Source organism: Gymnodraco acuticeps, unplaced genomic scaffold (genome assembly GCF_902827175.1).
Source record: "Gymnodraco acuticeps unplaced genomic scaffold, fGymAcu1.1, whole genome shotgun sequence".
NCBI lineage: Eukaryota > Metazoa > Chordata > Actinopteri > Perciformes > Bathydraconidae > Gymnodraco > Gymnodraco acuticeps.
This window is the reverse complement of record NW_022990667.1, coordinates 306,175-330,531: the sequence shown is the minus strand read 5'-3', so window position 1 is coordinate 330,531 and position 24,357 is coordinate 306,175. Positions and strand designations below refer to the sequence as shown.

At 42.7% G+C, this 24,357-nt stretch overlaps 1 protein-coding gene across 3 annotated transcripts; it reads left to right on the top strand.

Moving 5' to 3' along the window:
* The first annotated feature begins 183 nt into the window (after positions 1–183).
* On the top strand, positions 184–24,313 carry pan3 (poly(A) specific ribonuclease subunit PAN3). Of its 3 annotated transcripts, none has more exons than XM_034229622.1 (18): positions 184–819; positions 1,674–1,795; positions 2,027–2,099; positions 2,196–2,266; positions 2,463–2,667; positions 2,847–3,064; positions 3,526–3,630; positions 3,705–3,762; positions 3,968–4,129; positions 5,221–5,337; positions 5,427–5,528; positions 8,842–9,007; positions 9,943–10,030; positions 10,185–10,324; positions 11,646–11,775; positions 16,863–16,927; positions 17,013–17,151; positions 21,996–24,313. In XM_034229622.1, exons 1-18 carry the CDS (start codon positions 501–503, stop codon positions 22,134–22,136), a joined length of 2,421 nt encoding a protein of 806 aa, XP_034085513.1. In that variant the 5' UTR covers positions 184–500; the 3' UTR covers positions 22,137–24,313. The 3 variants fall into 3 exon arrangements, with proteins under 3 accessions (XP_034085513.1, XP_034085516.1, XP_034085514.1); XM_034229625.1 differs by having other exon boundaries at positions 186–563; XM_034229623.1 differs by having other exon boundaries at positions 188–353.
* Positions 24,314–24,357: the final 44 nt, after the last annotated feature.

Below are 24,357 nucleotides of genomic sequence, written 5' to 3'. Positions count from 1 at the left end.
TAGGTTAATTGTGCAATAAACACATCTGACAGGTGAACGCATAGACTGAATAGCATTTTTTTATTCTGCAAACATGGATCATTTAGCGACGTTATTCTTTTGATTCACAATATCACAGTGCTGCAAGTTGAATTTGCGACGTTAATTTTCAGCATGTGAACTCTGCCAAACGCTCTACCCACAATGCAAAGCAATGCTAGCTGGTCCCTAGCCTGTCTAGTGTCTGCGAGAAAAAACAACAACAGGCTACTTTGCAAAGAAGGCAGCTGCATGGATAGCGACAACAACGACGACCAGGATTTGACGCATGCAGAGATAATTTCTCAAACCAAAAAGCATCTTAGCCTTATAATGTGAGTACTGCAGCGTTTTAACGTTCTTCACCAGCTCCAGTGACATTAATCCGCTCCTTTAAGGGGGGAACTGTGTGCAGGCTAGCAGGCTAAGTGGCTAGCTCTCTGCGTCTCTATGTGTGCGAGTCTTCCGGCAGCAGCGGTGCCATGAACAGTGGACTCCCAGCTTCAGCTGCTCCGCTAGGGGTTGCCGGGATACCCAATGTCAAGGTGAAGTTTTGCCGATATTACGCAAAAGACAAAACCTGCTTTTATGGAGAAGAGTGTCAGTTCCTGCACGATGAGCCGTCCATGGGAAGCCTGCCTATGCACGGCGGCGGGAGCCCCGTCCCGCTGTCCATGGCCGGCGGGACGGGGTTTCCCCTCGGCGGACCCGCAGCTGCCTGCCCTGGGGGGACCGGTGTGTCCAAGAAAAGCGAAACAATGGGGCCTGCAGGCACGTCTCTGGAGGGGCAGCTTTTAACCAGTGAGTAAACTGGCCTCACACGGGGCGACTGGCTGCGACTTTACTTTTGGGCCTTGTTGGGCTTTGTTAAAATCTAGCCCGGGGATTCAGTGAGGCCTCGTCACCCCAAAACAACGTGGGTTACCTTTGCCCGCAAAACATTATCCAAAGCCTTCAGTGTGTAGCTGGCACATGTTTTACACTAAGGCTTCCTTATGGATAACGTTAGCTCTGTCTTCAGGTGGTTTTTATGTTTTGTAACCAGGTGTAACATTAGCCATGCTGTTCTCACGGAGGAGGCCTGGTGTTTGTGTGTGACAGCTGTGAGTGGGCAGAAACCCGCGACACTACAGCTACCGTAGCTTAGCATTAGCTCAACTAGCGTTGAAATGAACGCTATATTCAACTTGAATGCGTTTGGTTGTGTATTGAGATAGGCGTCTTCAGTGTTAGCACTAGTCCCGTTATTTTGTTTCACTTGGATGATGTGATTGTGAACTATAGTGTTGATGTTGGGATGCAACTGAAGTGTAATGTTTGGTAACATTAGCCTAGCCACGTTAGCTCTTCACGGGGTTTAGCGTTGTTTCCCAACGTAAACAAACCGCAAGTAACTCAAATGCTCATGCAACACCAAACGCTCACTACGTCCCATTAAACCCGGAGCCATTGAAACCAGTACGTGTTGCAAAAAGTTTGTTATTAAATGATACTAAGTGGATATTGTAGTAGTGTCTCACTCTGCAGTTGTAGAAATGTTTACATTTCAAACAAGTAATAGTGCTGACATTAACACACATGCTTAACCTTCAATTCTGTTTAAACTATCTTGCTACAGTTACTATTTGCTAAACTTTGGTTTCTGTCATCCACAGTCCCAGGGATGGAGGGTGCGTCTCTGAACGATGCCAATCTCACCAACTCTTACTTCAGCAGCAGCTTTATCGGGGTCAATGGGTTTGGGAGCCCAGCAGAGACTAAATACTCAATGATGCAGGTATGAGAGGGTGCTGTTCTGTACATTGTTTTGTCGGTGTGAACAAACTGCTTTGAAAACGTATGTGAGTTTGGTATCATTGCTGCTTTAAGTCCTCAGATAAACCTATGCACTAGTTATTGAGATGTCTTGCATGTAGTTATTTTTTTTACAAACTAGTTAAACATCATAACTCACACATTTCATCAGTGTCTTCTGTTACACATCTTTTCTTGTTGCTGTTGTCTTTAGCGAATGACCACCAGCAGCAGCTCTCCTAGTCTCCTCAACGATGGTGCCAAGAACTTCAGCCACAGCACTCATGGTGAGACTGATATAGCAATCTGTGGGAATTGTAATACTCATTCATCAGATGTTTGAAGGGCCACTGCCAAACTCTCACACTCTTTGGTCTCCACAGATCCGGTGAACTCCCCGACATCCTCACTGTTCAGTGATTTTGGTGCTCTTAGCATTTCCCAAAGGAGAAAGGTGAGCACACAAGCATCCTTTTCAAAACAAGAAAGTTATTTCAAAGTATTTTTAATGTTCAGTATTGTGCTTTTCTATGAGCAAGTACTTCGGATTTTACTAGGATACATTTAATTTTCTTCTTAATCTTTATTTCCTTTTACAGGAGTGGCACATTTTTGTTATAACTCTTGCATGTATTTTCTTTTACCACCAGGCTCCTAACCCAGCAGCAAGTGAGTTCATCCCTAAAGGAGCTCCACGAATGCCCCCCATGGCTCAGGCCCCCATGGCTCAGGCCCCCATGGCTCAAGCCCCCATGGCTCAGGCCCCCATGGCCCAGTCCTCTGTCCCGGCCTTCCCCTCTCCTCTGTTCCCACATCCTGGCCTCAACAGCTCCACAGCTGCTGCACTGGCTCCAGGTGAGGGTTTTTTCAGAGCATCGTTTAGAGACAAATCCCCCTGTTGTATCTGCTTTGCTCCACTTTCTACTTGGCTTTGTTTTGTTTTCCAATCTTTTGCTGGTTCGGGAATTCCCTTCTGTTTACATCTCCACATGCGCTACTGTTGAAATAAAACACTCTCCTGTCTCCAATTCTAGGCATGTCTCTGTCTGCGGGGTCGTCTCCTCTTCACTCCCCAAAAATTACACCGCACACCTCACCTGCTCCTCGCCGGCGCAGTCACACCCCAAACCCTGCCAACTACATGGTGCCCACCAGTGCAGCTGACCAGGGCCCTCACATGATCCAGAAAGAGACTGTAGGGGGGACGACCTACTTCTACACAGACAACACCCCCGCGCCAATGTCTGGGATGGTATGTGCTGCACACAGTGCCCTTCTGTCTATTTTGGGTAATACTGCCAGACTAAAGCTGAAAATACACAAGAAGAGTACTTAAGAAAACATACAACGATGCAGCACCACATTATAAAACATATCTAAAAAATGTTGTGTGTAAACAACTGCATTTAAAACATCTCGGTTTCTTGAGAAGCAAGAGTGTTGACTGCACAGGACCCATACTTCAGTCTGTAAGCTGCCCTTTTTTCATGCAATCACCACAATCTAAAATAAAACAGCCTCCTTGCAGCCAATAACGGGTATTAACCAGTTTAAACTGGCGTTGTATACACTTTTAGCACTTCTTTAAAATCTTGATTAGAGTTTTGTTTCATGACATTCATTTGCGTAGCTAGGACAAAAAGAACAACATCTGAGCACATTGGTTTTCATTTCTCGATAAATAGGAAGCTGTTCTTTCTGGTTTCTTTGCAGGTGTTTCCTACCTATCATATCTATCCCCCCACTGCGCCCAATGTGGCTTACATGCAGCCGAAAGCTAACGCCCCGTCTTTCTTCATGGCTGATGAACTCCGACAGGTATTTCCCAATCACCCACCTGTTCTTTCACTAGATGTATTCTCTGATGTGATATTCTGCTGTTTGTCTTCCAGGAGTTGATAAACAGACATCTAATAACCATGGCCCAGATTGACCACTCGGAGAACCCAGGTAAAGGGTTCATGTCAATCATTTCAGCTGCAAAATAACATTACTGTAAAGATGTGTGAAAACCATTCATATAGGAATTGAATAATCTTGTCAAAACAACTAATTGTTTATGTAGGCTGTGACCTTCTTTAACATGCTGGATCTGTTATGGTTTCCGTGTGCAAGGCTATTTTTTCTCATCTGAAACTACGTCTGTTTTTGGTAGATGTGCCCTCTGAGGTGGACAGCTACCACAGCCTCTTCCCCCTCGAGGCCCTCCCTCCACCCAACCGCATGCAGAAGACCAGCAACTTCAGCTACATCACCTCCTGCTACAAGGCCGTCAACAGCAAGGATGACCTGCCTTACTGCCTGAGGAGGATACACGGTAATAAATGTGGTGATAACAACACATTATCTTCCAAAGAATCATAACGCATATGAGGTTTATTGATTCTAAGGGCAATCGTTTAAAAGGAAATGCATATATACCACCACAACCAAAATAGCCAATGTGTCAAATAATGTGTATTGACGAGGCAACTAGGCAAAGATTATGAATCAATCAATCAATGTTTATTTATATAGCCCAATATCACAGATGTTACATTTGTCTCAGTGGTCTTCACAGTTTGTACAAAATATCAGTATGACAATACGACACCCTCTGTCCTTAGACCCTCTGTCCTCAGACCCTCTGTCCTCAGACCCTCACATCGTACAAGGAAACACTTCCGGAGAAAACCCACAGTTTAAAGGGAACATGGGAGAAACCTCAGGGAGAGCAACAGAGGAGGGATCCCTCTCCCAGGACGGACAGACGTGCGTCCTCCTCACTTCCAGTTAAAATGAAAAAGAAATGCATCTGCAGGGGGTCCGCGGGGTCTCAAAGTATTAAAAGTTGATAAATCAATTTAGCGAAAATTAAGGCTATTAAAAAGTATTAAAGGGCATTTTCCAAGGTATTACATTTTGTAGCTTGTTTTCAATAAGTATATAAATGGTCCAAAGAGGTTGTATTCTACAGTGTGCCTGAATGTAATCATGGCGTAGGTGTGTAGTGTGATTCTGTGTAGTTTATTGATGGCATCCCGTTGGGTTTGACGTCATCTGAACAGGACATCGCACGCTCACTCGCTCACTGCTTGATAGCGCGCGAAGGCCCGTTTACGCTGGTTGTTAAACAACATCGTTATGGGGAAATGCAAGTCTGCGTCCAAATGGTTGGAAGATAAGGAGGAAGGACAATCCATACTGTATATAGTAAATGTGAGGTAAAGTGTGTCTCCAAGGTAACCGGTTAAAACTCAAAGTGGCGATGAGGTCTTAAAATGTATGGAAAGGGTCTTAAAAAAGGTCTTAAAAGGTGTTACTTTTGACTTCAGGACTCCTGCATAGACCCTGATGTGTTGTAAGACGTCCAATTATTAATTTCTAATGGCCTGTTTGTCTGTTGTGCATCTTTGCAAATGTGTACAGGTTTCCGCCTTGTTAACACCAAGTGTATGATGCTGGTGGACATGTGGAAGAAGATTCAGCACTCGAACTCTGTTACACTGCGGGAGGTCTTCACCACAAAGGCCTTCGGAGACCACTGTAAGTGTGTCATTTGTAAGTGGCAATAATTGTATAAATACAGGTGTGCATGTTAGTAACACTATCCCCCTTCCTTCATTTCCCCCTAGCTTTAGTGTTCTCCTATGACTTCCATGCGGGTGCAGAGACCATGTTCAGCAGACACTTCAATGACCCAGCAGCAGACTCGTTCTTCACCAAGAGGAAGTGGGGTGAGTTAGTTCTTTCAACCCTTGCAGCATTTCCCTGAAATAGACCCAGCATCAGCGGTTGAATTCGCACACTGCTGCTTCTCGTATTTTGAGTTTGTTTTCTTCTTTGCTTATGGTGTCGCTACACAGGTCTATTTAAGGGAGTATCTTTAAGTGTGCAATGCCTGCTGTTCTGCTCAAAACCATCATTGGCTATATCAGACTATACAACATTATTGTTTTTTATGTTTGAATTACATATGTCCTAGCCTCAAGCCCTTCTAAAACATGTACCCATGTGGAGATATGTTTCTGCATTAGGATTTCTAGACAAACATGTCCAGGGGGTCCGCGGGGTCTTAAAAAGTATTAAATGTTGATAAATCAATTTAGAGAAAATTAAGGCTATTAAAAAGTATTAAACGGCATTTTCCAAGGCATTACATTTTGTAGCTTGTTTTCAATAAGTATATGAATTGTCCAGAGAGGTTGTATTCTACAGTCTGCCTGAATGTAATCATGGCGTAGGTGTGTAGTGTGATTCTGTGTAGTTTATTGATGGCATCCCGTTGGATTTGACGTCATCTGAACAGGACATCGCAGCCATTATATGAGGGTGGGACACCTTTTTCAAATGATTAGTTTAGACCCCCCCACTTTTACTATGCGGAAAGTCCGTGAATCGGTCTTTCCCCTCGCCGCACTCTGTAGGGCGCTGTGTCAGTGCTTCACTATCAAATCCATTCCACTTTCTTATTGTGAGAATGCCCAAATCAATGAAACTCCGTACCATGTTTTCACTGCTACTTTGTACCAAGGCAGATTCTCAGAGCCGTACACATGGAGCGTTTTTTGTATAGCTGTATTTAGTTGTAAAATGATGCCACAGTTTCCCCGCAGCGAGGCCCCGGCACTAACAGTTCACGAGCGTGCTCCACTAGCACCCGGATATAAGGCGCTGTTACTAACGAGGTGGAGGGCGAGTCCTCTCCTGTCAGACTGAGAGGCTGATGACTACAGCTCAGTGAGGTAAAGGACTCTCTGAGGGTTTAGATAGCTCACTTTAGTAGTGGGTCTCAAACGGTTTGGTAATCTATGTAAACAAGTATTTCCAAGGCACACCTTTATGGTCATTATAGTTATAAAAAACAAGAGAATAACAGGTATGAAATGATTCCAACTCATACTATAGGACAAGAATACAGTTTGAAAGGGGAGTGATTTGTAAAATATGCATAAAGAAAAAGTCAATCTGTTTACAGTTCTGTTTCATATGGGTGTTGTTGAGAGATGTATCCATAGATTTATTCCCAAATGTTGCTCTCAAAGTGCAGCAGATTGATGCTTTTAACTTCAATATTTAAAAAAAATCATCTTCCCCCTAGAGGAGGTGAGGTCCACCACCTGCCCACACCCCCTGTGAAATTGTCCCACCCACATTGAGGATGCTTCCTACGCCCATGTCTGAACAGGACATCGCACGCTCACTGCTTGATAGCGTGCGAAGCTCCGTTTACGCCGGTTGTTAAACAGCATCGTTATGGGGAAATGCAAGTCTGCGTCCAAATGGTTGGAAGATAAGGAGGAAAGACAATCCATACTGTATATAGTAAATGTGAGGTAAAGTGTGTCTCCAAGGTAACCGGTTAAAACTCCAAGTGGCGATGAGGTCTTAAAATGTATGGAAAGGGTCTTGAAAAAGGTCTTAAAAGGTTTTACATCTGACTCCAGGACTCCTGCATAGACCCTGATGTTATTGGGATGTCACAAGAAAATATATAGGTTACCAAGTTGAAACCAAAGTTGTGCTAAAGGCCAAGTGTCTGTTTACAATTGAAATGCAGTCTGTCTAAAACAAAGAGATTCTGGTAGATGTCATAAATCTTCCAAAATAAATCAATGGATGGGAGTTTTGAGGTATCCTGTTTTGACAGTTGGCAGTTTGTGTGTCTGTAAGATAGACATTGGGACTTGGAGGAAACTGTGGCTGAAACTGATCCTAGAGCAGGTGCTGTCAGGCCTACCGTCTGGATTGCAGACAGAGGAAGCAAAACCACTCCGGCTTTGTCTAGTCCACAAACTCAAGGCCCGGGGGACAAATCAGGCCCTTGGTGGATTTAATTTCGGCCCGCAGGATTATTTCTAATTACTATTAGATCTGGCCCGCCGGTATATTGCAGGCACACCTTCACTCCATCCTGAGGGTCTCCTCCGCTCAGAGCCTGAGCCCAAACATTGATGACCTTGCCCCCAAGATGAGATGCCAAGTATCTGAGCTAGCATCACAGAGCAGCACACTGAGTTCAATGGATGCTTCCTTCTGCACTTTCTCTCAGGACAACAGGGCATGTTTGGTTTTCTCTTTGAGGGAAATAGTTTTGTTGAAGCTGTTGTTGGCCTGTGGAAAAATCTAATCGTAAGAAATGACTCTGGAAAAGCTGCAGATAGAGCCATAAGAAATTAATGCAACTGATTATTTAATGTTGTTTTTATAGGCAATAATTTAAGCTTTGTTAGTTCCAGGTTTAATATGTGCAATAAGTTCATTTCAATAAGTTCTGCAATAAACATTGAACCAGTCCGGCCCTCGACTAGTATCCATTTTTTTATTTTGGCCCACTGTGTGTTTGAGTTTGACCCCCCTGTAAGTCAGTAGCTGATAACCATTTGTTATGTTGATTTGTTAAGAATTGCACAGGGAAAAAACACCCCAAAATCACGCAATCATAAAGTGCAAATGAATTTCTCAAATTGCCTAAACGAACAATTTAGCAGTTTCATCTTTCTCAATGTGACATTGTGTTTTTTTTTATAGTACACTCCCACACAAGAGTAACCTTACCCAACCCTGTGTTTGTGGTATGACAGCATATTACAAGAAGCAAGCCTAAGTTTTGAATTGATATCAAGGATGATTTCTGGAAACGGGGAACTTCATTTCTGTTTGTAGAAATGTCACGAGTCATTCGAACAAAAAGTGTTATCTGCATTTATTGTTTATCAGCCCTAAAATGCCCGTCTCAATGATCAGAATTTCAGTTTGATATCATTTTAATCTGAAATCTTTTTTGGACTGTTGGTCAGACAAAAATGCCAAGAAGATATCAGTTTGGGCTTTTTACTGTTTCCCGAACTTAGAGTATAATACGTGTCATAAAGGTTAAATTGTCATGATAGAAAATAACCGTTATACAGAAAGACGTGTGACTAACTGACCGTTTATCCTGAAGATACGTATGCCAAGGAAGTTAATGACAGTTTGGGTTTTACTTCATGAGTAATGTCTAACCCTTCAGCCTACGTTATCGTGATGAAGCATGTGTTTCTCTTGCAGGACAACATGAGCCTCCTCCGCCTCGGCAGCACGCAGGTCTGCTCCCAGAGTCTCTGATCTGGGCCTACATCGTGCAGCTGAGCTCGGCCCTGCGCACCATCCACACCGCCGGCCTGGCCTGCCGCGTCATGGACCCCAGCAAGATTCTCATTACTGGCAAGACCAGGTACACACACATTAACACCTCATTATCATCATTGATAAATACTGTTAATTAGACCCTGGTGCACAGAGCGTGAATTTCCTTCAAGCTCAGAAGGTGGAGATAAGTTTACTGAAAATGTATTGAAAGCGGAAGTGTTTTCAGTTTACGCTTCCTTTTCCCCCACAACCATGTTGCTGTGCACACTGTAGGAGCAAACACAATAGTGGTGGCTTAAAGCCCACCTCTGCTCCGCGCCGTCCTTTAGATGAGCCTGGTCAGATTTAATAAAAGAAGGAGTTCAAAACACCGGCATAAAAGTTATAACAATAATCTGATTTTAATACAGTAAAAAACACAATACGAAATACAGAGTGCCCTGAAACAGAGCACTCCCCGCTCTACTGCCGTGCGATGCAGATATCGGGACCAGCCAGTCAGAAACAGGGAGCATTTTGCATGGGTAAACAGTGTATATGGACATATTTGGGGCGGAGAGTCACTTCTTATCTTCCACCGGACCCAACTCCTTTAATTTCTCAAGGAAGGTTTCACACAAACTATTCTTTTCTAAACAATCAAACATTGTACACAGATATATTGGTGCTTGGGATTATTGGCCCCAGAAAGAACCTTGAAAAAGAACGTGTGTGTTAGTGAGGAGAAGTGTGTGTGTGTGTGTTTGTGCTGATAAGCGGAGGCGTATGTGTGTGTGTTGCTGATATCTGGGTCAAGGAGTTTATGTGTGTGTGCTGGAGACAGGAGGTGTGTGTGTTGGTGATATCTGCCTTATGGAGTGTAGGTAAGAAGGTTTATATATATATATATATATATATATAGGATTACTTCAAAAACAGTCTCAAATAATACATGTTCACTTCAATACAGTTCAAGATAATACCTGTTTGCTTTAACACTCAGACTAAACTATTACTGATGATGGTTTCTTATCTCTGCAGGTTACGGGTGAACTGTGTCGGGGTGTTTGATGTCTTAACTTTTGACAGCAGTCAGACCAATCATCTTGCCCTAATGCCACAGTACCAGGTACTTTTTATGACGACTTTGTGTTGAACTACACTTGAATATACATCCCAGAAGTGCTAATGGAAGGAGTAACATGTCAATACTTAACGCCAGCATGTGTGGAAAAGCTCTTCGTAACGGTATCCTCTGTGATATGTGTGTTTCTGTTGTGTAGCAAGCAGACCTAGTGTCACTGGGCAAGGTGGTGCTGGCGCTGTCATGCAACTCCCTGGCCGGCATTCAAAGGGAGAACCTGCAGAAGGCCATGGAGCTGGTGTCCATCAACTACTCTTCAGACCTCAAGAACCTGATCCTGTAAGAAAGGGAGGGGGGTGCAGCACGTGGGAAATTGCATAGAATCGAAAATTGTCCTGACATAAAGTTTGATAAGAAAGTTCGTACCTACTAACTCAGGGGGGTCAAACTCAAACACACAGTGGGCCAAAGTAAAAAAAATGGATACTAGTCGAGGGCCGGACTGGTTCAATGTTTATTGCAAAACGTATTGAAATGAACTTATTGCACATATTAAACCTGGAACTAACACAGCTTAATTTATTGCCTATAAAAACAACATTAAATAATCAGTTGCATTAATTTCTTATGGCTCTATCTGCAGCTTTTCCAGAGTCATTTCTTATGGTTACATTTTCCCACAGGCCAACAACAGCTTCAACAAAACTATTTCCCTCAGAGAGAAAACCAAACATGCCCTGTTGTCCTGAGAGAAAGTGCAGAAGGAAACATCCATTAAACTCAGTGTGCTGCTCTGTGATGCTAGCTCAGATACTTGGCATCTCATCTTGGGTGCAAGGTCATCAATGTTTGGGCTCAGGCTCTGAGCGGAGGAGACCCTCAGGATGGAGTGAAGGTGCAATATACCGGCGGGCCAGATCTAATAGGAATTAGAAATTATCCTGCGGGCCGAAATTAAATCCACCACGGGCCTGATTTGGCCCCCGGGCCTTGAGTTTGACACCTGTGGACTAACTGTTTTAGTGACAAATGCACACATGGCAGGCGCTGCTAACCTGACAGCTGCTAACAAAGCCATACTGTTGTGATAGTTCATACTGATCATTTTAGGGGAGTGGCTTTGGAGGGAGGATTGGAGAGGAGCTGTCAGTGCTGCAAACTCAGGGACCTTCTCGTTGGTTTCATTGGAAAACAGTTGGAGACAATGGGCTGGGATTTTCCGTTCGTTTTATGTAGTTTACCTCAAACCCTTGTTCTATGTTGCCTACCAAAGCTTTTACACTTAACCCTCTGATCACAGTTTGCTTAAAACAACTCCCAATGTGATTTGATCTCTTAAATTTGATTGGCCAAGTTGAGACTGCAGTTTTACATTCTTGAAGCCTCCCAGCCATCCAGAACCTTCATAAATGCCACGTTTAACAAATGAGACAAAGCTGGAATCTGGTTGGCAAGACTGCTCTTTTAAATTAAGTAAACATTCCTGTTCAGACTACATTAACAATGCTGGTGTTATGTAGCGGAAAGGATTTTAGGTGTCACGCTTTGTCTATGCTCCTTTTGTCAACAAATATACCCTGTCACGTTTTTTTGTGGAAGAGTCTTTATCCATCCTTCCCAAGAAACCACAAGTCAAACTAAAGTGTGTGTGTCTGTGCAGGTATCTGCTGACTGAACAGTCTCGCCCGCGCAGCGTCAATGACATAATGCCAATGATTGGAGCTCGGTTCTACACACAACTGGATGCGTCGCAGATGAGGAATGATGTCATTGAGGAGGATCTGGCTAAGGTATGTGAAGGTGCATTTCTTCAGTCTGTCTCACAAGGCACAGAGCAGACAGAGAGCGCATGTTAGCGCTGCTCAATTCATCGTATTTTAATCGCATTTACGATTTAGGCTTGCAACGATTATGAAAACATCAAAATAAAACGATTTTAAAATATATTTTTTAATTGTTTTTCCAGTTGAATTATACTTAAAGTTCAGGGTAATCAACTGTTAATGTAAAAAAAACTGTAAATGGATAATCGTTTTTAATAATCGTTATATTAAGTATTGACCCAAATAATCGAGCAGCCCTAGCAGTTGCAGTCCTGTTGTTGTTGTCAGGCTGATATTCTGGAGTAGGCCATGCGTTCAGTGAGCTAAGAGGGAAGTTGTGTGCACACAGGATGTTGTATGGTATATAGTCTCGTCTTGAGTTTAGCCGCCTCTTGTTAGGGAGTGAATGTGTGAAACAGCCGACCTTCACCTCATCGCTCTTCTTGTTTATCAACTTCTCCTTAACTCTGTGGCACTTTATACATCCAGCACACTAAGTAGTTTGTGCTAGTGTTTCTACCTGCTAACTGGTTCATATAGCAACTGGAGAGTAGAACAAGGAAACGCCTTTCTGTAGTGATACAACTGGGCTAGAAAAGTAGGTTTGTTGTTGTGGGCCAGCCAGCCTGTGATCTGCTGATAACTGCTGTTGGGACAGTGTAACCGTTTCTAGTTTACCATGGCATCTTTGCATAATGCCTCAGCTCAATGTGTATCTGCATACAGGGAATAGAAGCAGTGGGGTTTATGTTCCTCGTAAACCTTTTTTAATTTTTTTTAAACATGTCAAAAAACACAACATTTGCATGAAACCCCAGATGGACACAATGTGTTCATGTCATTCCTGGGTTCCCTGATACTAGCCTGGGGTCATGTTTCATAAACGACTGACCTGTTCGCTTCTTTATAATCACACTGTTGTGCAAAGCTGCAGACTGCAAGTGGCGTCATTACGTTTTTTTGTTTAAATTCAACTTCTCACGTTCTCTGTTACACTTTTCCCCTTTTCAAGCATACATTTAAGCAAAAATATTGAAACAAAAGCAGGAAATCTCCATATTTTACAGCCAGACACCTTCAATTTCTGCACTCAAATGTACTTGTACTCAAATGTACTTTCTTTCAGTCGATCAACTTGTTGTTGCACATCCAATTTTAAATAGCGCACCAAACAAACGTTATTATTCAAATTAATTTCATATATCACGAAACCCTACTCTGAAAAACATTCAGATGCAAATTATTTTAATGCAGCAGGTTGTAGGGAAATTTTACATTTCCGTTAGAAATCCAGTGCTGGCATACATGTTCTCACACAAGAAGGCCCAATCCCAAACCACGCCCTACTCCCTACCCCTACACACTACCCCCCCGTGACGGAGTGACACTCGCAGCTCAACGAGGCTCCCCTCTGTCAGATGGGGGGAGTAAATACAGCGGCAAGCTTTGGGACAAACTCCCTTCTCCGGCAGAAACAGGAAATGCCGTATCTGTATGTAACAACGGTTTCAAATCAGCATCTCTTTGACAACAAATTAAAAATAATAACTCAAATAAAACTCCAAACATCTTTTAATTGTTACTTTTTTGCTATATCCATTTTGTGCTCAAAGTGCACCAGATTGATGCATTTAGCCCTTCCCATGCCCCCGGACCTCCCTAGAGTATGTGAGGTCCACTCGCAAATAAAGCAGGTTAAAATAATTACAGGGGGTCCGCGGGGTCTTAAAAAGTATTAAAAGTTGATAAATCAATTTAGCGAAAATGAAGGCTATTAAAAAGTATTAAACGGCATTTTCCAAGGTATTAAGAAGGTCCACAGCAACGACAACATGAAACACCCTTTAATTTACTGAAACAACATGTCGGGAAACCCTCTCAAGGTGGCCCCATGCATAGCGTGCCATAAATGCTGCTTCTTATTTTAAGTTTCGTTTCGTTGCCTTGCTCCGCTCTGTGGGGGGGGGATATACAGCTGCTGTATACCTGAGAGATATACAGCTGCTGTATACCTGAGAGATATACAGCTGCTGTATACCTGAGAGATATACAGCTGCTGTATATCTCTCAGGTATACAGCAGGAGAACACGCCGTCCACCGCGGAGAATAAACAGAAGGGATGACTGTCACTACCCGATCCGTCCCCCTGCCTGATCGGTACTGCGCATGTGCGAGATGGTCCGCCATATTGGACAACTCCGGACGGCAACCCAAGAAGGACACTTGACACAGTGGCTTTTAGCAAAGCTCAAAAAGAAAACGAGAGAGAGATGAGTTATTGTTATTACAACGTGACTTCACTATTATTTAACAACTCTTTTTATTGGGTTCTTTTATTTGGGGTTAAGCACATTGTCAGAATAAGTGAGAAGTTAATGTAACTTCTGTTAGACAGCTATGCCATACATGTTTGCATACATTTACAGTCAATATGTATTCAGTATGATAGCTGTCTAACAGAAGTTAAATACATTTCTCACTTATTCTGACAATGTGCTTAACCCCAAATAAAAGAACCCAATAAAAAGAGTTGTTAAATAATAGTGAAGTCACGTTGAAGCTCACCAAAGTTTAATATATTTCATAGTTCAAAGTTTTGTCAATTATTGGTCAAATACTGGTTTCTAAGAGCACTGAGTACAGAAGCAACAAAGCAGCATACTGCATTAAACCTGACCTTCACAGAGAGGTTGAAGTTCATGTGGAGAGGAGGCTTCAGTCGTCTGTCTGCACTCTGTTTAGTTGTGCTATCTTACAATCAATATAGTCAATGTGAGGTAAAGTGTGTCGCCAATGTAACCGGTTAGAACTCGAAGTTGCGATGAGGTCTTAAAATGTATGGAAAGAGTCATAAAAAAAGGTCTTAAAAGGTATGTTTATTTTATTAGCTTTTCTTTTTAATGACTGATTTTAAATGCCATTTTCTTAATCTCTTTCATTTTTTGTAAAGCACTTTGAATTGCCTTGTGTTGAAAAGTGCTATATAAATAAACTTGCCTTGCCTATTAAATTTAACTTCAGGATTCCTGCATATACCCTGAATTAGAGGGTGTGTGGGTTTTCTCCGGAAGTCTTTCCTTGTACGATGTGAGGGTCTAAGGACAGAGGGTCTAAGGACAGAGGGTGTCTTATTGTCATACTGATATTCTGTACACACTGTGAAGACCACCGAGACAAATGTAACATTTGTGATATTGGGCTATATAAATAAACATTGATTGATTGATTAGAGCATACATGTTCTTTTAGTAAACACTGAAAACGGGTCCCACAGACCCAAACAGCACACAAAGGTTAGAGGTCAGCATATAATAATAAATATATACACTGCGGACTAAAAGTAGCTCACGACTTGTTTTACTTTTTGAAAGTAGCTCTCATCCTAAAAAAGGTTGGAGACCCCTGCTCTAGAAAATATCACAGTTGGATTTTCAGTGATGATAATGCAGCTTTCTTTTGGTTCCAGTAAGGAGGAAGTGTTTTCTGCAAAGCACCATGTATGGGAAGAAACTCAAGCGACAGCGGTTTCAGTTTCTGACGGTGGTCTTGCCGGGATGAGAAGTGTTTTTTTGAAAGGGTCAATTGTAGGGATGTAACGATATACCGAATATCGCGTTAAATAAACGTCCCAATACCGTCGTGAGACTGACAAAATCTACTACGATTTTTTTTTTAATTAACTTTTTCAAATAATAATTTTTTTTTAAACACTTTTTTTTGTTATGCCGTGTGTGCATGCACCTCGCGGGAGCGCACAGAGCGTAAAGCAAAACCTCCCAGACATGTGTTGATCTGTACGGCAAAGTCTGGTTTGGAAACTATATCATTTCCTTTTGGAGGGCATGCATAACACGGCATAACACCAGAGCCTCGCTGCGGGGAAACGTTGGCGCTGTTCCGAGTTTATTCTACTCTGTCAAAATGACAGACTGCTTTCAGATTTTTCCGTCATTGATAAATAAAATATTCGGTTAACGCGACCACTGCTGTCCCTGCAACATCAGTACCAAGCGAGAGAGTTTTTTCCAGAGCAGGGGATATTGTAAATGCCCAAACATCCCAGCTTATAAATACCTGGAAATGTGGACATTCTCATATTCCTAAAAACCTGTCTGACGATGCGGAGTGAGTGACTAGTGAGTTTGAGTTGAGTTACTTGAAAAGTGAAACTTGATTTATTTTATTGCAGGGTCTGATTATTAAATGTCTTGTTTATTTTTTGAGATGCAGTGGCACAAAGAAAATGCCTACTTTGTTTGGTAGTACTATAGGTACAACAACACTGGTTTTCTTGTTCCAGTCTGTTACTGTCACTTTGTTTTTGACACTTTAAAATACTGCTATCTAAAATGCTGTACAAATCAGATTTATTATTTAATAAAGAAACATTTTCCGAGTAAAAAAAATGGGTATTTCTTTATTATTCAATATCGCGATAAATACCGTACCGTGGACTTGTTATCACGATATTATCGTACCGTGAGTTTTTGGTATCGTTACATCCCTAGTCAATGGTCAGTTCACCTGTGCCTTTTTACTTTCACAACGTTTCTTCATTCTTAAATCCCCCCCTTTTTTTGGGCATGTTTCAGGTTTATGTATTTAATTGACCCTTCGGGGTGCACTATCTGCATACTCTCCAGCAAGTAGTGTGGTCATGGGGGGGAATCTAAATGACTACAGACTTTAAGTGGGTAGTGTCAATGAGAAAGTGCTTGTGGTTTCTAATCCAAGTTGAACGTCGCTGCAGAATGTATCCCTCACTTCGGGCCAAAAGGTCTGTTGCTTCAAGTTGGTTATATTTGTAGTGTGTCAAGATAATAATATTACTTGTGTTCAGTGACGGTGTGTGATTCAACCTCGATCTAAAATCTACCGCTGCTGACTGTCCATTTTTCTGTAAATATCTTGAACAGCTGGTGGGTGACTGAAACTGCAAGGTCAAATTCTGGTCAAGGACATGTTGCACTTCAAACCCTTTTGTGGTCTAGCCCTTCGTCAAACTGTCAGAGATACAACAACGCTTTGTGACTTATGAATAATCTTTTTGCAGGAGGTGCAGAACGGCCGTCTCTTCCGCCTGTTGGCCAAACTGGGAACCATCAACGAGCGTCCAGAGTAAGTAGGACTTGTGTTAACTTCCACCTGTGTGTGTGTGTGTGTTGTTCTGTTACTACCATCTGACCTTCTCTGTGTGCCTCAGGTTCCAGAAGGACCCAACGTGGTCGGAGACAGGTGATCGCTACCTGTTGAAGCTTTTCCGGGACCACCTGTTCCACCAGGTGACCGAAGCGGGGACGCCCTGGATCGACCTCAGCCACATCGTCGCCTGCCTCAACAAGGTCAGACATTTGTTGTTAAAAGTTGTCCATTTTAAGGAACTTTATTTAAAGGTCACCTATTATGCAAAACCCACTTTTTCATGTCTCTTCTACATCAACATGTGTCCCCTCTTCTTCATGTCTCTTCTACATCAACATGTGTCCCCTCTTCTTCATGTCTTTTCTACATCAACATGTGTCCCCTCTTCTTCATGTCTCTTCTACATCAACACGTGTCCCCTCTTCTTCATGTCTCTTCTACATCAACATGTGTCCCCTCTTCTTCATGTCTCTTCTACATCAACATGTGTCCCCTCTTCTTCATGTCTCCTCTACATCAACATGTGTCCCCTCTTCTTCATGTCTCTTCTACATCAACACGTGCCCCCTCTTCTTCATGTCTTTTCTACATCAACATGTGTCCCCTCTTCTTCATGTCTCTTCTACATCAACATGTGTCCCCTCTTCTTCATGTCTTTTCTACATCAACATGTGTCCCCTCTTCTTCATGTCTCTTCTACATCAACATGTGTCCCCTCTTCTTCATGTCTCTTCTACATCAACATGTGTCCCCTCTTCTTCATGTCTCCTCTACATCAACATGTGTCCCCTCTTCTTCATGTCTCTTCTACATCAACACGTGCCCCCTCTTCTTCATGTCTTTTCTACATCAACATGTGTCCCCTCTTCTTCATGTCTCTTCTACATCAACATGTGTCCCCTCTTCTTCATGTCTTTTCTACATCAACATGTGTCCCCTCTTCTTCATGTCTCTTCTACATCAACATGTGTCCCCTCTTCTTCATGTCTCTTCTACATCAACATGTGTCCCCTCTTCTTCATGTCTCCTCTACATCAACATGTGTCCCCTCTTCTTCATGTCTCCTCTACATCAACATGTGTCCCCTCTTCTTCATGTCTCTTCTCATCAACATGTGTCCCCTCTTCTTCATGTCTCTTCTACATCAACATGTGTCCCCTCTTCTTCATGTCTCTTCTACATCAACATGTGTCCCCTCTTCTTCATGTCTCCTCTACATCAACATGTGTCCCCTCTTCTTCATGTCTCTTCTACATCAACATGTGTCCCCTCTTCTTCATGTCTCTTCTACATCAACACGTGTCCCCTCTTCTTCATGTCTCTTCTACATCAACATGTGTCCCCTCTTCTTCATGTCTCTTCTACATCAACATGTGTCCCCTCTTCTTCATGTCTCTTCTACATCAACATGTGTCCCCTCTTCTTCATGTCTCTTCTACATCAACATGTGTCCCCTCTTCTTCATGTCTCTTCTACATCAACATGTGTCCCCTCTTCTTCATGTCTCCTCTACATCAACATGTGTCCCCTCTTCTCCATGTCTCTTCTACATCAACATGTGTCCCCTCTTCTTCATGTCTCTTCTACATCAACATGTGTCCCCTCTTCTCCATGTCTCTTCTACATCAACATGTGTCCCCTCTCTTCATGTCTCTTCTACATCAACATGTGTCCCCTCTTCTTCATGTCTCTTCTACATCAACATGTGTCCCCTCTTCTTCATGTCTCTTCTACATCAACATGTGTCCCCTCTTCTTCATGTCTCTTCTACATCAACATGTGTCCCCTCTTCTTCATGTCTCTTCTACATCAACACGTGTCCCCTCTTCTTCATGTCTCTTCTACATCAACATGTGTCCCCTCTTCTCCATGTCTCTTCTACATCAACATGTGTCCCCTCTTCTTCATGTCTCTTCTACATCAACATGTGTCCCCTCTTCTTCATGTCTCTTCTACATCAACATGTGTCCCCTCTTCTTCATGTCTCTTCTACATCAACATGTGTCCCCTCTTCTTCATGTCTCTTCTACATCAACATGTGTCCCCTCTTCTTCATGTCTCTTCTACATCAACATGTGTCCTCTCTTCTTCATGTCTCTTCTACATCAACATGTGTCCCCTCTTCTTCATGTCTCTTCTACATCAACACGTGTCCCCTCTTCTTCATGTCTCTTCTACATAAACATGTGTCCTCTCTTCTTCATGTCTCTTCTACATCAATTTCTATAAAAACCTGTCTGAAAATGAGCTGATCGGATTTTGGCCACTTTATGATGTCATAACGATGTTTTGTCTTGTGTAACCATTAGCCAATCAGCAACCAAGGTAACCCCCCCCCCCCATATCACCTGAATCTCCTCCTAGAGCACCATTGAGTTCTTTGTAACCAAATGTCTCTCAGAGGGGCGTGGGGAGGGGCTCCTTATTTTCATCTAAAGTAACAGACAGAGAATCAGCACTTTGGAAACAGAGGGGATTGTGGGTAATGCTGCAATGATCTGTTTGGTGTTTGGAGCCAAACACTTCAGAGACATGTTCTGTATATATCTGAGACCTATGCAAACATGCGAAGCCGCCTATTTTCAGAACATCTGTTTCTGCTTCATATGCACTGACTGAAGGGAAGCGTGAGAACGTCGTTTATGGGCCAACCGATGGTAGAACAGAGAAAGTAAAAGTAGGTTCTTTATCGGCCCGCTTCTATTGGGGACGTTTTCTTTGCATCTGGTCACGGGAATCGTATCTCAAATGCTTTACCCAACATCTTAAAGCCGCCCTAAAAAAAAAGTCCCCAGAATGAACTCATTGACACATTTATTTCTCACTTCTGCTGTTCCTCTTCGCACTGTAGAAGCTGTGACAAACTGTTCTTCACAAGTCTTATCTCGTTATTTAATCGGCATATTCTTAGATTATATTTAGTAGTTCCGCATGATATCTATCCCGCCATCAAACTACTTCCCAAAAAGAAGAGCTTCAAGTAATATTATTTTTAAATCCTCGATCGACCTGCTGATTATTTTGTCTATCTTTTTGGTCTAACAATGGTCTATTGAAAAAGCATCTATACCTAAAGCCCAATGTGAGTTTACAATCACAGGAGATAAAAACGTAAAATCCTCAGATTAGAGAAGCCGTCATAAGGTCTAGCTTTTGTTTTTTTTGGCAGTTAGATTATTATTTGTGACCTGCTCCATCGAAATCAGTCGCATTGACCCGAAGACACATTTTGAGTTGTATACACTGTTGGAAAGAGGAGAGTCCTAGCTTTCTAATGATATCAGGATTAGTGTTGTTCTCCAAATATTAAGCAAAATATGTCACATTATATAATGACTGTCACCGAGTCATCATTTTGAGAAAAAGGCCTTTAAAGTTTCCTCTTCTCTGGAATCCATCGATCTGATTGATTATTAGCGGAGCAAATTATCAAAATAGTACGGAGGGAAAATATTTTCGTTTGGATTACTGGTCTGCGGGAAGCGAGTGAGTGTGAGTGTGGGTGTGTGTGTTTGTGTATTTTTGCGTTTGTGTGTATTGTGTTTGTTTCCCGGGGGAAACACTCAGGAGAAACACCGGCTGTTGTTATGCCTGCAGTCATGGCCGTATCCACCATTGAGGTCACCGAGGTCCGGACCTCGGTAATATTTTCCAAGCTGTCTATAACAAAACTAGTGAAATAATTGCACTAAACGGGGTTCTTTGTAGTACTTCCATTTACTGACGATGGGGGCGCTGCATAACTACGTAGCCTCGATTAAAGCAAACAGAAGAAGACGACATCTATCAACAAACCACCGCAGCCCGGACTTGAACCGGAGCGGCGGAGGATTGATGAGGTATTTAGAGATCTGAGTCCAGCGGGCTGCTTGTGTTCCTGTTCATCAGGACATCATATGAGCAGCAGATCCTGTGTGAACGCTCTACGTTAGTCAGTGGACGTCCGACAACACAATACTTTGGTTTAAATTGCGTGAATAAACTAGCTAGAGAGCTACAGTTAATTACATTCATCCAATGTATTATCTTTTTAGACAGACAGACAGACAGACAGACAGACAGACAAAAAAGGAAAAACTTCCAGAGAAAACCCACAGTTTAAAGGGGAACATGAGTGAAATGAACTAAATGGCTGAATTGCTTTTAATTCACTGGCAGGATCGACAAGTGAACAACGAGGGAGAGATTGAACAAAGAGAAAGAGTAGAGGACAGAGAGAGTAAAGAACAGGAAGAAGACAGAGAGACTAAAGAAGATGGAAGAGAGGCTGCATGTCCAGATCATTAATAGTAACAATCAACTGATTCATGTATTACACTTTCAAAAATTATTTATGCTGCATCCACTGACATGGTTTGAAATCAATATATTATCCAATGTGTGACCCCCCACAGGAAAAAGCACCTAACTAGATCATGAAAATCCCCAAAATCCCCCCTAACATGTTTGGACCTCGGTATTTAGGAAATCCTGGATACGGCCCTGCCTACGTTAAGTTACTCCGTTCTCCGCTTGTAATGATGCCGAAGCTTCAAAGCTGTATTTATCATCTGAATTTGCCGAAACAAGTTTAATATTCTGAAAGCCAAGACTTTGTTTATTTGAAATCAGATGAAAACAAACTGTAACGGACCCTGCCGTGTTATCTATGATTACTATACGCCTTACATTCATAATGTCAGCCGGAGGGAGGGGGGCGGCGCTGCGGAAGAGCAGAGTGGAGAGCTGTCTTCTTCCCTTTACAAGCTTCAAACATTTATTTATCGTGTGATTTTGGAAATAAAAGTTTCATATTCTGAAAGCCAAGACTTTGTTTATTTAAAATCAAACAAAACACCGAACCCTGAAAAACTATTTTTTTTACGCTAATCCACGTTTATTTTGAAATGAGCCGTTGCGACTTCCGACTGATTTCGATAGAGCGGGTCACATTTGTCAATTGACTAATCGGCTAGTGGTTCTATCTGTACTTTAAGTCCTTAGAAATAACAATATGCTTCCATAAATGTTTCTGTTAAAAACGTAATCCTCTTGTTTCCCCCAGCTGGACGCGGGTGTTCCTGAGAAGATGAGCCTGGTGTCCCGGGACGAGAAGAGCGTGCTGGTGGTGACGTACTCGGACCTGAAGCGCTGCTTCGACAGCACCTTCCAGGAGCTGCAGGCGGCGGCCTCCGGCTCCCTGTAGCGCCCCCTGTGGGCCCGGGGGGGGACTGCCCGTACCTGGAGCACATTATTGCACTACAGCGGAGGACCAGGCTCGTGGAGATGACATCAGCATGGCCAAGGCAGCGAGGCGGGGCTTCGTGAACCTCAGTCACATACACTGACCGTGTCCACCGGGAAGGCTTTTTCTAAAGTGTATTTTTTTTAGTTTTCCTAAACCCCGCAGCTGAAAAACGTAAATCAAAAGGACAAAAAAAACAAAGCGAAAAAGGACACATACGGAAGCTGTGACGAACAAGTATGATGACATTTTTTTAGATTTGGGGAACACAACAAGAAACCAACCATGAGGTTTTGAACATTTTTCCGGCTTTTATTGTTTATTTCTACAGTTGGGGTTTATTTTTTCTGAGGAGGATGCACTAAGATTTTAATTTTTTTTTTGTTTTGGATATGTGTGAGTGGCCTGCAGGGTTTAAAGAGAGCTAACGTCACACACGGACATGAACACCAGTGCAGAATATGAATTTAAACAAAAAAACAAAAATAAATCCAGCCTTCTATTGACTGACGGGACATACCACTCGAGGCTTTCACGGGGGTGGGATGGCTCCTGTTTCATGAAATGGGCCAGCCCACCTTTGCCTTGGTTCCCCCACACAAAGGACAAACCAATTGGGTGGGTGGGCTCTTCAAACTGGAACAATCGATGGATTTCTGACATTTTCATTCATGTGGAACATCAGGCTCATATGTGTGGGCACGGACTGGGGTTTGAAAGGTTGAAACATGTTTTTATTTTGGCATTGATGAAGGAGTGTCTTCTCCCATCGCCGCCTACCATGATTTTGTTACATATGCAGCATCCGCCTTTGGTTAATAGCCGCTATCGTGACATGAACTGCTCAAGGGTGGGTGGTTTTGGTTCAGCTGTCCAGCACCTGGTTGTAGCCCTTCTGTTGAGGTGGAGCCACAGCTGCCTCTTTGTGGAATGTCATTCTTTTGTCCCCCACATGTCCCCTTTCTCTCTCTTTCTCTCCCCTGTTCTTCATGCTTTTATCCCTTTCTTCACTTGGCCTCTCCACATTTGAAAAGTGACACTTTTTGTGATTTTTCTAGCTGTGTTTTTCTCAGATATTGTGCAGGAATGCATGATAGGAGCTGGGACGACAATTAGTTGTTTTTGCCTCAATTAAAAGTTATTATTCTGTGGACCAATTCCAGCAGGGGTTTTAGGGAAGGGGAGAACAGGGCACCAACAGTTTTTTACGTTTGACTTTTAAAGATCATGGAATATAAACATGCTGGAGACGAAGCAGTGGTCTCTCACTCGGGTGGCTTGGATTTCTCTCAGGATGACAAACAGCTGGAGGGGCCCAATGATTGAATGTGTTTGGCTGTCATTGGCGACCCCCTGTCCAGTCAGATTCGCTAAGGTGGAGCGTCTCCAGGCGGAGGGTTAAGGAAGTTACTGGCACTGTGCAGATCATGCTGTGAGGGGTTTCATGTTGCCCTTAAGTACGGTTCATACTCCTTTGATGATTTGAATCAGTCACTTAATGAATATTGTGCTAACCTGCTTCACCCTGATAAAGAGATCAATCCAAGCGCTGTCGAACCACTGTTTTTGATTTCTCTGCCTTAGATTGGTTCTCAGTAGCTTTTGACGGGTGTGTACAACTTAAGACTGTAGAAAAACAGGGTCTTGTGTACTGGATGAAGCACACTGTCGGATAAGAGACAAATCAAGGAGGATAATGTAAACGAGAACAGTGTCTTGTCAAAGCTGTCATACAAGTTGATATTCTGTACTTGGGGGTAACACACCTGCAGCAAGCTGGAAACATCATGTACTACTTCCTGTGTTTTAGTGAAATGAACCGAAAAAAACTTATTTGGTGAATGTGGTGCTATAGAAAACACACAAACACACACACCAACTTGGTCTCCACATTGTCAGTGCTCATATTACTATCTTCCACATCAGAACACACACACACACACACACACACACACACACACACACACACACACACACACACACTCCAGTATATGTTAGTGACAAACTTCTCCTCCCCCACATAAACAAAACTACAACAATCACCATCTTAGTTTGATGCCCCTCTTGTGTTCTCTTGTCTCAAATTTTGCAATATTTGTGTGTACAGCAGTATTTTAATAAAGAATACGAAAACGAAAGGATGTATGGCCTTGTCTTATTTAGCAAATATTGAAATAGTATG

What these genes read in the sequence shown, in the direction of transcription:
- pan3 (XM_034229622.1), top strand. Translation starts at nt 501, where the DNA reads ATGAACAGTGGACTCCCAGCTTCAGCTGCTCCGCTAGGGGTTGCCGGG. An exon ending in CTCATTACTGGCAAGACCAG is followed by an intron (nt 9,008 to 9,942) that starts GTACACACACAT and finishes TTATCTCTGCAG; the next exon opens with GTTACGGGTGAACTGTGTCG. An exon ending in GACCTCAAGAACCTGATCCT is followed by an intron (nt 10,325 to 11,645) that starts GTAAGAAAGGGA and finishes GTGTCTGTGCAG; the next exon opens with GTATCTGCTGACTGAACAGT.